Source organism: Cnephaeus nilssonii, assembly GCF_951640355.1.
Source record: "Cnephaeus nilssonii genome assembly, chromosome: 1".
Classification (NCBI taxonomy): domain Eukaryota; kingdom Metazoa; phylum Chordata; class Mammalia; order Chiroptera; family Vespertilionidae; genus Cnephaeus; species Cnephaeus nilssonii.
This window is the reverse complement of record NC_137072.1, coordinates 68,914,225-68,927,548: the sequence shown is the minus strand read 5'-3', so window position 1 is coordinate 68,927,548 and position 13,324 is coordinate 68,914,225. Positions and strand designations below refer to the sequence as shown.

Sequence of the window (13,324 nt, the reverse complement as noted above, 5' to 3'; positions counted from 1 at the left end):
GATGTTAATTTGATAAGTCTCTCTGCAACCCTTACTTCTATAGGGTGAAGAATTAATTCACTTAGATGGAAAATGCTGTCCTGAATGCATTTCAAGGAGTGGCTATTGTGTTTATGAAGAAAATGCAGAATTTGTGAGTATTGGGCAAATAACTAAAGGCCATTAAGAGCTAATAATTTTTAAAAAAGAACTAATAATTCAAAATTAATTTAATGAGGGAATATTACCTTCTCATTTCTTTCACCTATTCATTTGTTCAACAAATGTGATTGTGGACCTACTATGTGACAGGTACTGGGGATGCAGATGCGGACACAGTAGGTGCAGTCCATACTCTCATGGAGCTTATGTTGTAGTTTGGGGATACAGAGGACAAAGTTCTGCCTAGAGTATAAAGCAGCTTAATGGGGCTAGGGAGTACCTGGGATGGAGGCAGGTGCTCTTTTACATAAGGTGGTTGGGGAAGTCCTCTCAGGCAGAGAAATTTGAGCATAATTTCTTAGCAATTGAAAAAGCCTGAAGCAGAAATGTGTTTGGCACGTTCAAGAAATCGCAAGAGTGAGTATTGCAGCCTGACTGGTGTGGCTCAGTGAGTGTCAACCTAAGAACCAGAAGGCCACCATTCAATTCTGGTCAGGGTTGCAGGCTTGAGCCCCACTGGGGGGGAGGAGGTGGTGGTGCAGGAGGCAGCTGATCAATGATGCTCTCTCATCATTGATGATTCTATCTCTTCCTCTCCCTTCTTCTCTGAAGTCAATGAAAAAAAAAATATTTTAAAAAGTGAGTATGGCTGAGGGGAAAGGAGTTGGAGATGAGGTTCAGTAGTGGCCTGGATGCAGTGGTAAAGATGTGTTTACCCTGATGCAGATGGTAGTGCTGGGCAGTGCCAAGCAGGGCAGTGCCAATCAGAGCAGTGCCTGGGATCTGGCTTACTTGTGAGAGGATCATTTGGGCTGCTACTTGGGCGAGGGACAGAGGGGACGAGACTGGAAGTAGGTGGTTCAGTTAAAAGGTTTTGCCATAGTCCAGAGAAAGGGTGATGGTGTCTTGGCTTAGGAAGGAAGTGGTGAATAGTGACCCAATAGGATGGAAAGAATTTTGATGGATTGGATGTTTTGAAACTCTATTTGCTAAGGTTTTATTTCTCCCTACAGCTGTCCTTTTTTACTGTAGAGCCAAAAGAAAAAAAATATTTATCTTAATCTTTTCAAATGTACTCTATTCATGTAGCCCATATTTTTCACATGAGGTTGTGGAATGTTAATATGTTCAACCGGGTTCTTAAAAAAACGTGCCTGTTGATCATAAATACAACTGCTTCATTGACCAACCAGAGGAGGATTATAAGAAGTAGGATTAGGTACTTTGATTTGTGAACTGATTCCTATATACTTTTTCTCTGTGATCTGGGTAGATTGCATCTATCCACCTGCCAGTGTTCTGTATATGCTGAGGAGGCAGTATTGTTTGTGTAGGGTTAATGTGCAGGCACTAGGTTGAGATCCCTACTTTGCCACATACTGTGATCTTGGGCCAGTTACGTAATCCTCAGCTGTAAAGTAGGGATAAAAATGATACTCACCTCATGGGTCTATTGAGATGATATGTATAAAGCACTTAGAACAGTGCCTGGCACACACAAAACAGCTTTAAAATGATATTATTGTTATTATGGCGTTGGTATTGTTTGTTTAATAGTGGTGTTTCATAGTTCAGTCATTCTTGTTTCTTAAGAATTTAAGATTTTAAAAGTTCCCTAAAAATGTTGAATCTGTATTTTCTCATAGTATTAATTTTTCTGCTCATTTTTGGAGGTCAATTAAGCTCATTGGAATTAAAATAAAGCAAATTATTTTAAATAAGCTCAAATCCCCACAATGCTCTATCTAGTTCTGCGCAAGATTCAAGAGTGTTCTTACAAGCTTAGATCTCTTGACTGTGAAGTCCTTCCCATTGAGGGGAATGGAAGCCAAGTGCTCAAATACAAAGTGAGAATGAGAATTTAAAAATATTTCCTGGGCATCTTGTCTTTCCCTCATATTGGTATGCTTTTCTTGTTTTATATAAAGATAGATTTTATTCCTATTCATAACTGATGAATCTTGTTGCATGTCACTTGGGGGAAAATGGATGGTTCCTAATGAAAAAATAAGATAGATCAGCCTAATGGTGTTTTTAGTGGCATAATAAAAACATTTCTCTTTGTTCCTAGATGTCCTCAAATGCGAGTGAAGTTAAACATATTCCAGTAAGTATAGATTTTTAACTTTATATAGATACTTATAAAATTGTTTTAAGCGATGATCTGCATAAACTGTTCTGTGGAACCTTACTGCTTAGGATTTTTAAGTCATATTGGATGGCCATGGCCTCAGACTAAGAATCTTAATAATAACTCAGACTTTGATTCATTGAATTTTCCCTCCTTTCTTTAGCTTGTTCTTTTCCCCACAATTAGTAATTAATAATTCAACTACAAGCTCCTACATAGATCCTTTTCCATTCTTGTGATGATTTTCTCCTCCTGAATTTTCTGGCCTAAAATAACTCTGTTTGGCCATTAGTGCAATTTCATGTACTGCAAAGCATTCAAGAGAGAGCTTTTTGGGTCTTGAGAGTGTTCACTCCCCAGGCAATACCACGTGAGAGAGAGAGAGAGTGATTACTCTCTCTATAGTGTTTGCAGGACAGTGTTGTATGGTTTCTTTTTAAGGGAAAATGTAAGCGTGTTTGTTCACCTAAGCAACCTTACACTGTTGGAGGTTATAGAATCTGGTCTGCCTTGAATTGGAAGAAAAGCATTTCTGCTTTCTCAAGATAATCTCTCTCATTTTTGTAATATTGTCATTCATTGTTGCTAAATACTGCCACATTGGAATTTTAACATGGTTTGGCTTAATAAATATTTTATCAAATCTTTGTCTTAAAATATGTTCTCCAATTCTTACCTGTTTTTACCTCCTTCATCACCCCAAAACATTCTGGTGGGAACCTCTGTCTCTTTCCTATACTCTGGGCAAGTGGGATAGCAATAAATAAATAAATAAATAAATAAATAAATAAATAAATAAATAAATAAATACTCTTTATAATTCACTATAGATTCTCTGTCAAAGTACTGATGTTTATTACCATAATTTGTTGGAAGAAAAGAATATTTTAGTGTGAGATTGCCTGTGGCACATCTACAGCCCATTAACCCTTTGCACTCACTTGCTTTTTTCTCGATTCCTTTATTCTAATGCTAACCGTGTCGAATCACACTCGACATCCGAGTGCAAAAGGTTAAAAAGGTACCTGCCAAAACTTTCATTTTAAGAATACAATGACACTACCGTTACTCTTACTGTAGCAACCATAAGGAAATTCAGGGCTTCCACCAGCTTCCCAATGTTATCATAAAAAATTGTAGGTAATGTACCTGTTAATCACTAGGTACCAAGTAAACCCCTCTGCTGTTTTCTCCATGAGATGGGATGGGAAACAAGTGTTCTATGCTTCTTGCTCATTGTGGGAGCCCCAGGATACTTTCACAAAGTATCTTTCTGCCTGGGTTCTATATTAAAATAACCCAATTAAAAACAAAGAATTAGAAATACTGTCCTTTTAAATTTAGGACACCTCTACTAATGTCCTATTTCAGGGTTAAGTTTGACACGGTACTGATCAGGAGCCTTCACTTTGTCCCACATGGAAATGATCAATTCTCCACCAGCGAACTGTCTTCAGAATCTCTGCACTCTGCTAACAGCACCTTTACTCTCTCATGTAGGAGGGAGAGAAGTGGGAGGAAGGCCCCTGCAAGCTGTGTGAGTGCCGGGGGGCTCAGGTAACTTGCTATGAGCCCTCATGTCCACTGTGTCCAGTGGCCACACTAGCCCAGGTGGTGAAGGGACAGTGCTGCCCAGAATGCACAGCAGGTGGGTCCATGTCTAATTGATTTCTACTGAGATGTTTTCTACTGTCAAAAAAACTCAGATCCTCGCCCCGTGCCCTTGCTTTTTTTTGCTTTTTTTTCCCCCAAACCACCGATTGATTTTGTTGGTGTTTTTTTTTGTTTTGTTTTGTTTTTTTTTTTTGTTTTTTTTTTTGGTGTTTTTTTGTTTCCTAATTTTTCTAACAAATGAGGTTAATTAATCTTGGTCCAAGTATTTGCCAAATTCAACGGATGATGAGTATATGACCTCTGGCCATGTCATTGATCATCTCTAAATCTTTATTTTCTTGTTGATAAAATGTGCTTTATCTACTTCACAAAATTATTGTGAAAAATCAAATAACATAATTTTTGAAAACTTATAAAGGCAACTATTTGGTAGGACTGTTTTGTTTTTTTTTAAGCTATAAGGACAATTGTTGAAAGTTTGTTATGGATGTCCATTTTTTTTTAAAAGGTGAGCTATTAAACAGATGGTTCCTTTTGCAATTCTCAAAAGGGTTTTTGAAGTTTAAAGACTCATTAATTTCTTCCAAAAGAAATTTTTACCTACTTGTTCTGCAACTCTGCTTTCAAATCACCTGGGGTTGAATTAGTTCCAGTTAATAATTGTTGGCAAGCACTGGAGTTACTCTGGCTGAGCAGTAATTTGCCTATGAGCTTTGTCTCTCAGAGAAGTGGCATTTTCTTCCATTCATATTTCACAATTAATTGTTTTCATCCATGGGTTGCAATTTTTCATATTGGCGGTTGTAGCACTCAACTTATTTTGGCTAATCACAGTGTTTCGTGAAGAGTGTATTATGGGAAGAGCAAAGCAACGTTATGTTTTAATTACATTACCTTCACCAAAGTGGCTCTCTGGGTTTTCCAAAGCAAACATTTAGCACATTATAATGTAGCATATCTTGAAAATCAGATCCTTGACAACTTTAAAACCTGAAAGAAATTCTTTGCTGACAATTACCATTAAATTCAGTGATAATCCCAGTTACTGGGAATGAGATTTGAAATTTTAGAGAAAAAGAAGAAATCTGGCTGTTTTTGTTTTTTTAAAGAAAATAAAATTAAAAAAAAATGTCAGTTTTATGTCTTATCATTTTATGCACATCAAAGCTTAAGAACAACTGAAAAGTCATAATTTATTGAATCTGTTTAAATCATATATTGTAGAGCTAGTCATTCCTGTCTTAAGAGAAATTCCTGCAGGTAGAAGCATTAATAGGCTGGTTTGGTAATGTTCTTAGCATCTTTAATTTGAAGCTATAGGAGACAATGATGTCATTTCAGATAAGGAGAGATTTTAGGAAATGTTGCATTAAAATATATATTTTTTTCTATTTGGGAGCCTTTTTCATACTTAAGTTCCAGAGTTTTCTGTTCTTCATATTCTATACAGCTCTTTTTTGGGGAATGATGTAAGAGAAATAAATTAGATGGTCTCTACTGAGTTTTCTCCTTCTTTGTCTTTGATTGTAGTTTACTGCCACCCAGACTGCTTGACCTGCTCTCAATCTCCAGACCACTGTGTCCTCTGCCAGGACCCCACGAAGCTGCTACGGAATGGACGGTGTGTGCACAGCTGCGGCCCGGGATTTTACCAAGCTGGAGCCCTCTGTTTAGGTATGGCTCTACGCGGCGCATCCAGAGGTGGACAGAGGCTGACTGCTGTCAAGGAGGGGGTCCTGGATGCAGGAAATGCACAACTTCCAAACCATTATTAGATAGTAAAGCCATCCATAGGTTACTTGCTTCTTTACCTCCAGGTCTCTTTCTTCTAATATTTTACAGAAATAAGTCTAGAATTCTTATTTCTAGACTTACTGGCAGATAGGTGATGGGGAGGGCAGATGCTTGCTATGTAGTCATGGCTGGATTTTTCATTTTTTGAAGGATAGTAATATCAGGATGCTTGGTGTCATTTATTAAAACATGCAGTGAATCCAAGATAGAACTTTAGTATTGACATGGACATTTGAGATCACTTACTAGAACTTTCTCATTTTGCAAATGTGGAACCTGTGGGACAGAGAATTAACCTGCTTTCTCAACATCACACAGGTAATTGGTAATAGAGCTCATCTCTCATGGGTTCTTACCAGAGGATCCAGAATGTGTCCATGTGTATTTTTGAATTCTTATATAAAGTGAAAAGGAGAACTTACCTGGGAAAATTTAGTATGGTTGGGGTCAAATCATAGTTACTTTTTTTTTCTTTCTATTTCTGAATCATCGGGTTAACTATGAATTTAAGAGTGTGTAGGTTCATACCCTGACTGTGAGTATTTAACTTCTCTGTGCCTCAGTATTCTCATCTGTAAAGTGGGGTAATGCTGGTGCCTTCCTCAAAGGGTTCTTGTGAAAATTAAGTGTGTCAATACATGTGAAGTGTCTAGGATATAGTCATGGATCACTATAGGTTAACTGCTTTTATTATTTTTGCAATTATTCACTTAATCCTACTTTCTCTCCTGATTTATAATCTTCAGACTGTTTGAAATTTATTTATATCTCTGCCATAAGTTGTGGAGGAAAAGAGGCAAGGGGTATTTTTGTGAAATGGTTGAGTGAGAAATATATTGGGGACTAATGGATAAAAAGAAAATAACTCAGATCCCTGAACCTAACTGCCTGGCTTCAAATGCCAGCTTCATGTGACCTTGGTCAAGCTCTTTAACCTCTGTGAGTTTGTTCCTCATCTGTAAAACTAGAGGCTTGGTGCACGAAATTCGTGCAAAGGGGGGTGGGGTTGGCAGTCCGCTCAGTCCGGCCTGCACCCTCTCCAATCTCTGGGATCCCTCTCGCAATCTGGAACCACTGGCTCCTAACCGCTCACCTGCATGCCTGCCTGATGTCCCTAATTGCTCCCCTGCAGGCCTGATCCCCCTAACTGCTCTCCCCTGCCAGCCTGATCCCCCTAACTGCTCTCCCCTGCTCTCCCTTCTCCCTCTCCCTTCTCCCTCTGCCTTCTCTCTCTCCCTTCTCCCTCTGCCTTCTCCTTCTGCCTTCTCCCTTCTGCCTTCTCCCTCTGCCTTCTCCTTCTGCCTTCTCCCTCTGCCTTCTCCTTCTGCCTTCTCCCTTCTGCCTTCTCCTTCTGCCTTCTCCCTTCTGCCTTCTCCCTCTCCCTTCTCCCTCTGCCTTCTCCTTCTGCCTTCTCCCTCTGCCTTCTCCCTCTGCCTTCTCCTTCTGCCTTCTCCCTTCTGCCTTCTCCTTCTGCCTTCTCCCTTCTGCCTTCTCCCTTCTGCCTTCTTCCTCTGCCTTCTCCCTCTGCCTTCTCCTTCTGCCTTCTGCCTTCTCCCTTCTGCCTTCTCCCTCTCCCTTCTCCCTCTGCCTTCTCCTTCTGCCTTCTCCCTTCTGCCTTCTCCCTCTGCCTTCTCCTTCTGCCTTCTCCCTCTGCCTTCTCCCTCTGCCTTCTCCTTCTGCCTTCTCCCTTCTGCCTTCTCCCTCTGCCTTCTCCTTCTGCCTTCTCCCTTCTGCCTTCTCCTTCGGCCTTCTCCCTCTGCCTTCTCCTTCTGCCTTCTCCTTCTGCCTTCTCCCTTCTGCCTTCTCCCTTCTGCCTTCTCCCTCTGCCTTCTCCTTCTGCCTTCTCCCTTCTGCCTTCTCCCTTCTGCCTTCTCCCTCTGCCTTCTCCTTCTGCCTTCTCCCTTCTGCCTTCTCCCTCTGCCTTCTCCCTCTGCCTTCTCCTTCTGCCTTCTCCCTTCTGCCTTCTCCCTCTGCCTTCTCCTTCTGCCTTCTCCTTCTGCCTTCTCCTTCTGCCTTCTCCCTTCTGCCGTCTCCCTTCTGCCTTCTCCCTCTCCCTTCTCCCTCTGCCTTCTCCTTCTGCCTTCTCCCTCTGCCTTCTCCTTCTGCCTTCTCCCTCTGCCTTCTCCCTTCTGCCTTCTCCCTTCTGCCTTCTCCCTCTCCCTTCTCCCTCTGCCTTCTCCTTCTGCCTTCTCCCTCTGCCTTCTCCCTCTGCCTTCTCCTTCTGCCTTCTCCCTTCTGCCTTCTCCCTCTGCCTTCTCCCTTCTGCCTTCTCCCTTCTGCCTTCTCCCTCTGCCTTCTCCCTTCTGCCTTCTCCCTTCTGCCTTCTCCCTCTCCCTTCTCCTTCTGCCTTCTCCCTCTGCCTTCTCCCTCTGCCTTCTCCTTCTGCCTTCTCCCTCTGCCTTCTCCCTTCTGCCTTCTCCCTTCTGCCTTCTCCCTCTCCCTTCTCCCTCTGCCTTCTCCTTCTGCCTTCTCCCTCTGCCTTCTCCCTCTGCCTTCTCCCTCTGCCTTCTCCCTCTGCCTTCTCCTTCTGCCTTCTCCCTCTGCCTTCTCCCTTCTGCCTTCTCCCTCTGCCTTCTCCCTTCTGCCTTCTCCCTTCTGCCTTCTCCCTCTCCCTTCTCCCTCTGCCTTCTCCTTCTGCCTTCTCCCTTCTGCCTTCTCCCTCTGCCTTCTCCTTCTGCCTTCTCCTTCTGCCTTCTCCTTCTGCCTTCTCCCTTCTGCCTTCTCCCTCTGCCTTCTCCCTCTGCCTTCTCCTTCTGCCTTCTCCCTTCTGCCTTCTCCTTCTGCCTTCTCCCTTCTGCCTTCTCCCTTCTGCCTTCTTCCTCTGCCTTCTCCCTCTGCCTTCTCCTTCTGCCTTCTGCCTTCTCCCTTCTGCCTTCTCCCTCTCCCTTCTCCCTCTGCCTTCTCCTTCTGCCTTCTCCCTTCTGCCTTCTCCCTCTGCCTTCTCCTTCTGCCTTCTCCCTCTGCCTTCTCCCTCTGCCTTCTCCTTCTGCCTTCTCCCTTCTGCCTTCTCCCTCTGCCTTCTCCTTCTGCCTTCTCCCTTCTGCCTTCTCCTTCGGCCTTCTCCCTCTGCCTTCTCCTTCTGCCTTCTCCTTCTGCCTTCTCCCTTCTGCCTTCTCCCTTCTGCCTTCTCCCTCTGCCTTCTCCTTCTGCCTTCTCCCTTCTGCCTTCTCCCTTCTGCCTTCTCCCTCTGCCTTCTCCTTCTGCCTTCTCCCTTCTGCCTTCTCCCTCTGCCTTCTCCCTCTGCCTTCTCCTTCTGCCTTCTCCCTTCTGCCTTCTCCCTCTGCCTTCTCCTTCTGCCTTCTCCTTCTGCCTTCTCCTTCTGCCTTCTCCCTTCTGCCGTCTCCCTTCTGCCTTCTCCCTCTCCCTTCTCCCTCTGCCTTCTCCTTCTGCCTTCTCCCTCTGCCTTCTCCTTCTGCCTTCTCCCTCTGCCTTCTCCCTTCTGCCTTCTCCCTTCTGCCTTCTCCCTCTCCCTTCTCCCTCTGCCTTCTCCTTCTGCCTTCTCCCTCTGCCTTCTCCCTCTGCCTTCTCCTTCTGCCTTCTCCCTTCTGCCTTCTCCCTCTGCCTTCTCCCTTCTGCCTTCTCCCTTCTGCCTTCTCCCTCTGCCTTCTCCCTTCTGCCTTCTCCCTTCTGCCTTCTCCCTCTCCCTTCTCCTTCTGCCTTCTCCCTCTGCCTTCTCCCTCTGCCTTCTCCTTCTGCCTTCTCCCTCTGCCTTCTCCCTTCTGCCTTCTCCCTTCTGCCTTCTCCCTCTCCCTTCTCCCTCTGCCTTCTCCTTCTGCCTTCTCCCTCTGCCTTCTCCCTCTGCCTTCTCCCTCTGCCTTCTCCCTCTGCCTTCTCCTTCTGCCTTCTCCCTCTGCCTTCTCCCTTCTGCCTTCTCCCTCTGCCTTCTCCCTTCTGCCTTCTCCCTTCTGCCTTCTCCCTCTCCCTTCTCCCTCTGCCTTCTCCTTCTGCCTTCTCCCTTCTGCCTTCTCCCTCTGCCTTCTCCTTCTGCCTTCTCCTTCTGCCTTCTCCTTCTGCCTTCTCCCTTCTGCCTTCTCCCTCTGCCTTCTCCCTCTGCCTTCTCCCTCTGCCTTCTCCCTCTGCCTTCTCCTTCTGCCTTCTCCCTTCTGCCTTCTCCTTCTGCCTTCTCCCTCTGCCTTCTCCTTCTGCCTTCTCCCTCTGCCTTCTCCCTCTGCCTTCTCCTTCTGCCTTCTCCTTCTGCCTTCTCCCTTCTGCCTTCTCCCTTCTGCCTTCTCCCTTCTGCCTTCTCCCTCTCCCTTCTCCCTCTGCCTTCTCCCTTCTGCCTTCTCCCTTCTGCCTTCTCCCTCTCCCTTCTCCCTCTGCCTTCTCCTTCTGCCTTCTCCCTTCTGCCTTCTCCCTCTGCCTTCTCCCTCTGCCTTCTCCTTCTGCCTTCTCCCTTCTGCCTTCTCCCTCTGCCTTCTCCCTTCTGCCTTCTCCCTTCTGCCTTCTCCCTCTGCCTTCTCCCTCTGTCTTCTCCTTCTGCCTTCTCCCTCTGCCTTCTCCTTCTGCCTTCTCCCTTCTCCCACCCTAACTGCCTATCTGCTCTCCCCTCCTGGCCTGATCCCCCTAACTGCCTATCTGCTCTCCCCTCCTGGCCTGATCCCCCTAACTGCCTATCTGCTCTCCCCTCCTGGCCTGATCCCCCTAACTGCCTAACTGCTCTCCCCTCCTGGCCTTTTCACCCTAACTGCCTAACTGCTCTCCCCTCCTGGCCTGATCCCCCTAACTGCCTAACTGCCGCCTTCTCCCTTCTGCCTTCTCCCATGGCACCAGCCTTCTCACCTTCTCCCTTGCAGGGTGCTGGCCTTCTCCCTTCTCCCACAGCGCCGGCCTTCTCACCTTCTCCCTCTGCCTTCTCCCTTCTGCCTTCTCCCTCTGCCTTCTCCCTCTGCCTTCTCCTTCTGCCTTCTTCCTCTGCCTTCTCCCTCTGCCTTCTCCTTCTGCCTTCTCCCTTCTGCCTTCTCCCTCTGCCTTCTCCCTCTGTCTTCTCCTTCTGCCTTCTCCCTCTGCCTTCTCCTTCTGCCTTCTCCCTTCTGCCTTCTCCCTCTGCCTTCTCCCTCTGCCTTCTCCTTCTGCCTTCTTCCTCTCCCTTCTCCCTCTGCCTTCTCCTTCTGCCTTCTCCCTTCTGCCTTCTCCCTCTGCCTTCTCCTTCTGCCTTCTTCCTCTGCCTTCTCCCTCTGCCTTCTCCTTCTGCCTTCTCCCTTCTGCCTTCTCCCTCTGCCTTCTCCCTCTGTCTTCTCCTTCTGCCTTCTCCCTCTGCCTTCTCCCTCTGCCTTCTCCCTCTGCCTTCTCCCTCTGCCTTCTCCCTTCTGCCTTCTGCTGCAGCGTAGGCCTTCTCACTTTCTCCTGCGGCGCCGCCTTCTCCCTTCTGCCTTCTCCTGTGGTGCTGGCCTTCTCACCTTCTGCCTTCTCGTGCATGGCCTTCTCACCTTCTCCCTTCTGCCTTCTCCCGTGGCGCCGGCCTTCTCACCTTCTCCCATCTGCCTTCTCCCATGGTGCTGGCCTTCTCACCTTCTCCCTCTGCCTTCTCCCGCAGTGCCGGCCTTTTCACCTTCTCCCTTCTCGCAGGGTGCTGGCCTTCTCCCTTCTGCCTTCTCCCATGGCCTGCTGATCAGTAGGTCGTTACTGTGATGGCGTCCTGACTAATTTGCATATTACCCTATTATAAGTATAGATGGGGTTAATAATATCTATCCCGTATGGTTGTCATAAGATGAAATGCATTTGTATATGTAAAGCACTTTGTACAGTGCTTGGCATGAAACATGTGCTCTATGATTGAAGGCTAAGATATTTTGTTGTGTGTGCTTTTTTGTTTGTTTATTTTTTGCTTTTTTATTCCCTGTGACCCCAGAGCCTCAGAATTGAGCTGTGCAGGAAATGACTCTGCAGTGGTGTCTTTGAGCTAATTAGAGCTTCCCTTTTCTTTCTCCCAACCCTGTCCGGAGCAGCCTGCAAGCCTCAGTGTTCCACGTGTTCCAGTGGCCTGGAGTGCTCCTCTTGCCAGCCGCCCCTGCTGATGCGGCATGGGCAGTGTGTGTCCACCTGCGGGGATGGCTTCTACCAAGATCGCCACTCCTGTGCAGGTAACCACTGGCCAGACCAACAGCTGGCTGGGCCATTGAGAAAGCCCACTCTCTACATCTAAGCCATCTGGGGTCACTAGGAGCTGTAAGCAGCTTCCAAGAAATTCTGAACGGACTCCTCTTGGGATGACAACAGTGGATAAGAGAGAGGACATACGTTGTTTTTATAACCTCATTAGTGTTTTAGTGATGTGCATATGTGAAGTAATTTTTATAAGTCCTTCTGCACACATTTGGGGGCACTGGGACAGTATTTAATTAACCCCATTCTTGTGGTTCAGGATTTTCACTATGTTATAAGTTAGATTCCATCGTAGTATAAACACAAAGGGCTTACATGAAAACAAAGGGGAAAATACATCTACATATTTTTTAAACTTCATTTCCACCTAAAGAGAGAGGGAGAAACAGAAATAAGAAAGTAAAATCATAATAACAAACTTGGACAAAAATAAGTAGGCATTTAAATGTGCTCTTGCCTTATTATCTATGTATTTTATTAGCCTTATATGCCTAATTTTATTTTAAATTAATATCTAGTTGAAATTCTTATATTGTAACAGTCCCTGGAGGTGGGAGTAGTCTTAATATCATTTAATTTGTTGTTTATACTTGAATCTCTTTTTCAATAGTGTTATGATCTTGGGTATAAGGAAAAAAGTAAATATATGAAGAATTTTTAAATGCAGAAATGGGAGAAGGGGGTAACAGTGAAAGGAAAGACAGGCCTGGTCCTAAAGGCGGAGTCCTCTTCCTGAGGAGACAGGTCACCAGGTGTGCCCAGAGGCTAAGGCAGGTCTGCAGTGGCAAGTAAATTTGAAAAGGTAGACAGGCCAGAGGGAGCTTCTGGAATGTCACCCCAGGTATTACGGTAACCACACTATCAGCTGAGCAGAAAATGGGCAGATCTGTGATGAGAATCGGAAGGTTGGGCCAGTCTGAAAGGTCAGCTGATATGCTCCTCTCTTTCATGCCCTTGGTTAGATTTTCAGGGAAATCATATGAAGGAAAAAGATTAAAAGAGAATAAGTGCATAGTATTCTTCAGCTGTGCAGGCTGAAATGATCTCTGAGGCCATGTGAAGATTCCATGTGGGGAGGCTGCTGGCCCCCTCATTCCAGGCCGTGGTCAGAAACACGGTCCATGGGACTGTGGACATCGTCTTAAAAGGAAACACTGGTGTTGTCTGTGCATGCACATGTGAGGATGGTGGGGCCGGTCCCATGAGAGAATATGGAAGTCACACTAGCTTCGGAGCCTGGCTTGAGGGCTGCAGGAATGTCTTCTGTGTCTCTGTCTCCCCAACATCAAGGGCTGCACAAAGCATTCAGCATTTGTTGGACAAGTGTTTCATGATGAAAGAATGTACTACCCCTTGGTGACCCTTGAAGGACCATGTTTCAATACAAGTTTCAACCATAAAAGAGAAAGGAACCCTTACTGTTTATTACTTGTCATCTTCTATTTACCTGTTATTTTAGAACAGGTTCAGAGTGGGCACATACAAATGGCTTTGTAAGTGTCTAATGTTTGGGCAATTTAGGTAAACTGCTGAAATTTC

At 45.6% G+C, this 13,324-nt stretch overlaps 1 protein-coding gene across 2 annotated transcripts in view; it reads left to right on the top strand.

The window, feature by feature from the left end:
• The window catches only part of FRAS1 (Fraser extracellular matrix complex subunit 1), a 439,997-nt gene that overhangs the window by 195,875 nt on the left and 230,798 nt on the right, over positions 1–13,324 (top strand). For both annotated transcript variants that reach the window (XM_079772302.1, XM_079772303.1), the window contains exons 10-14: positions 44–133; positions 2,213–2,248; positions 3,773–3,920; positions 5,417–5,560; positions 11,629–11,763. In XM_079772302.1, the coding sequence (XP_079628428.1) occupies positions 44–133; positions 2,213–2,248; positions 3,773–3,920; positions 5,417–5,560; positions 11,629–11,763 (553 nt within the window). The remainder of the gene's footprint in view (positions 1–43; positions 134–2,212; positions 2,249–3,772; positions 3,921–5,416; positions 5,561–11,628; positions 11,764–13,324) is intronic.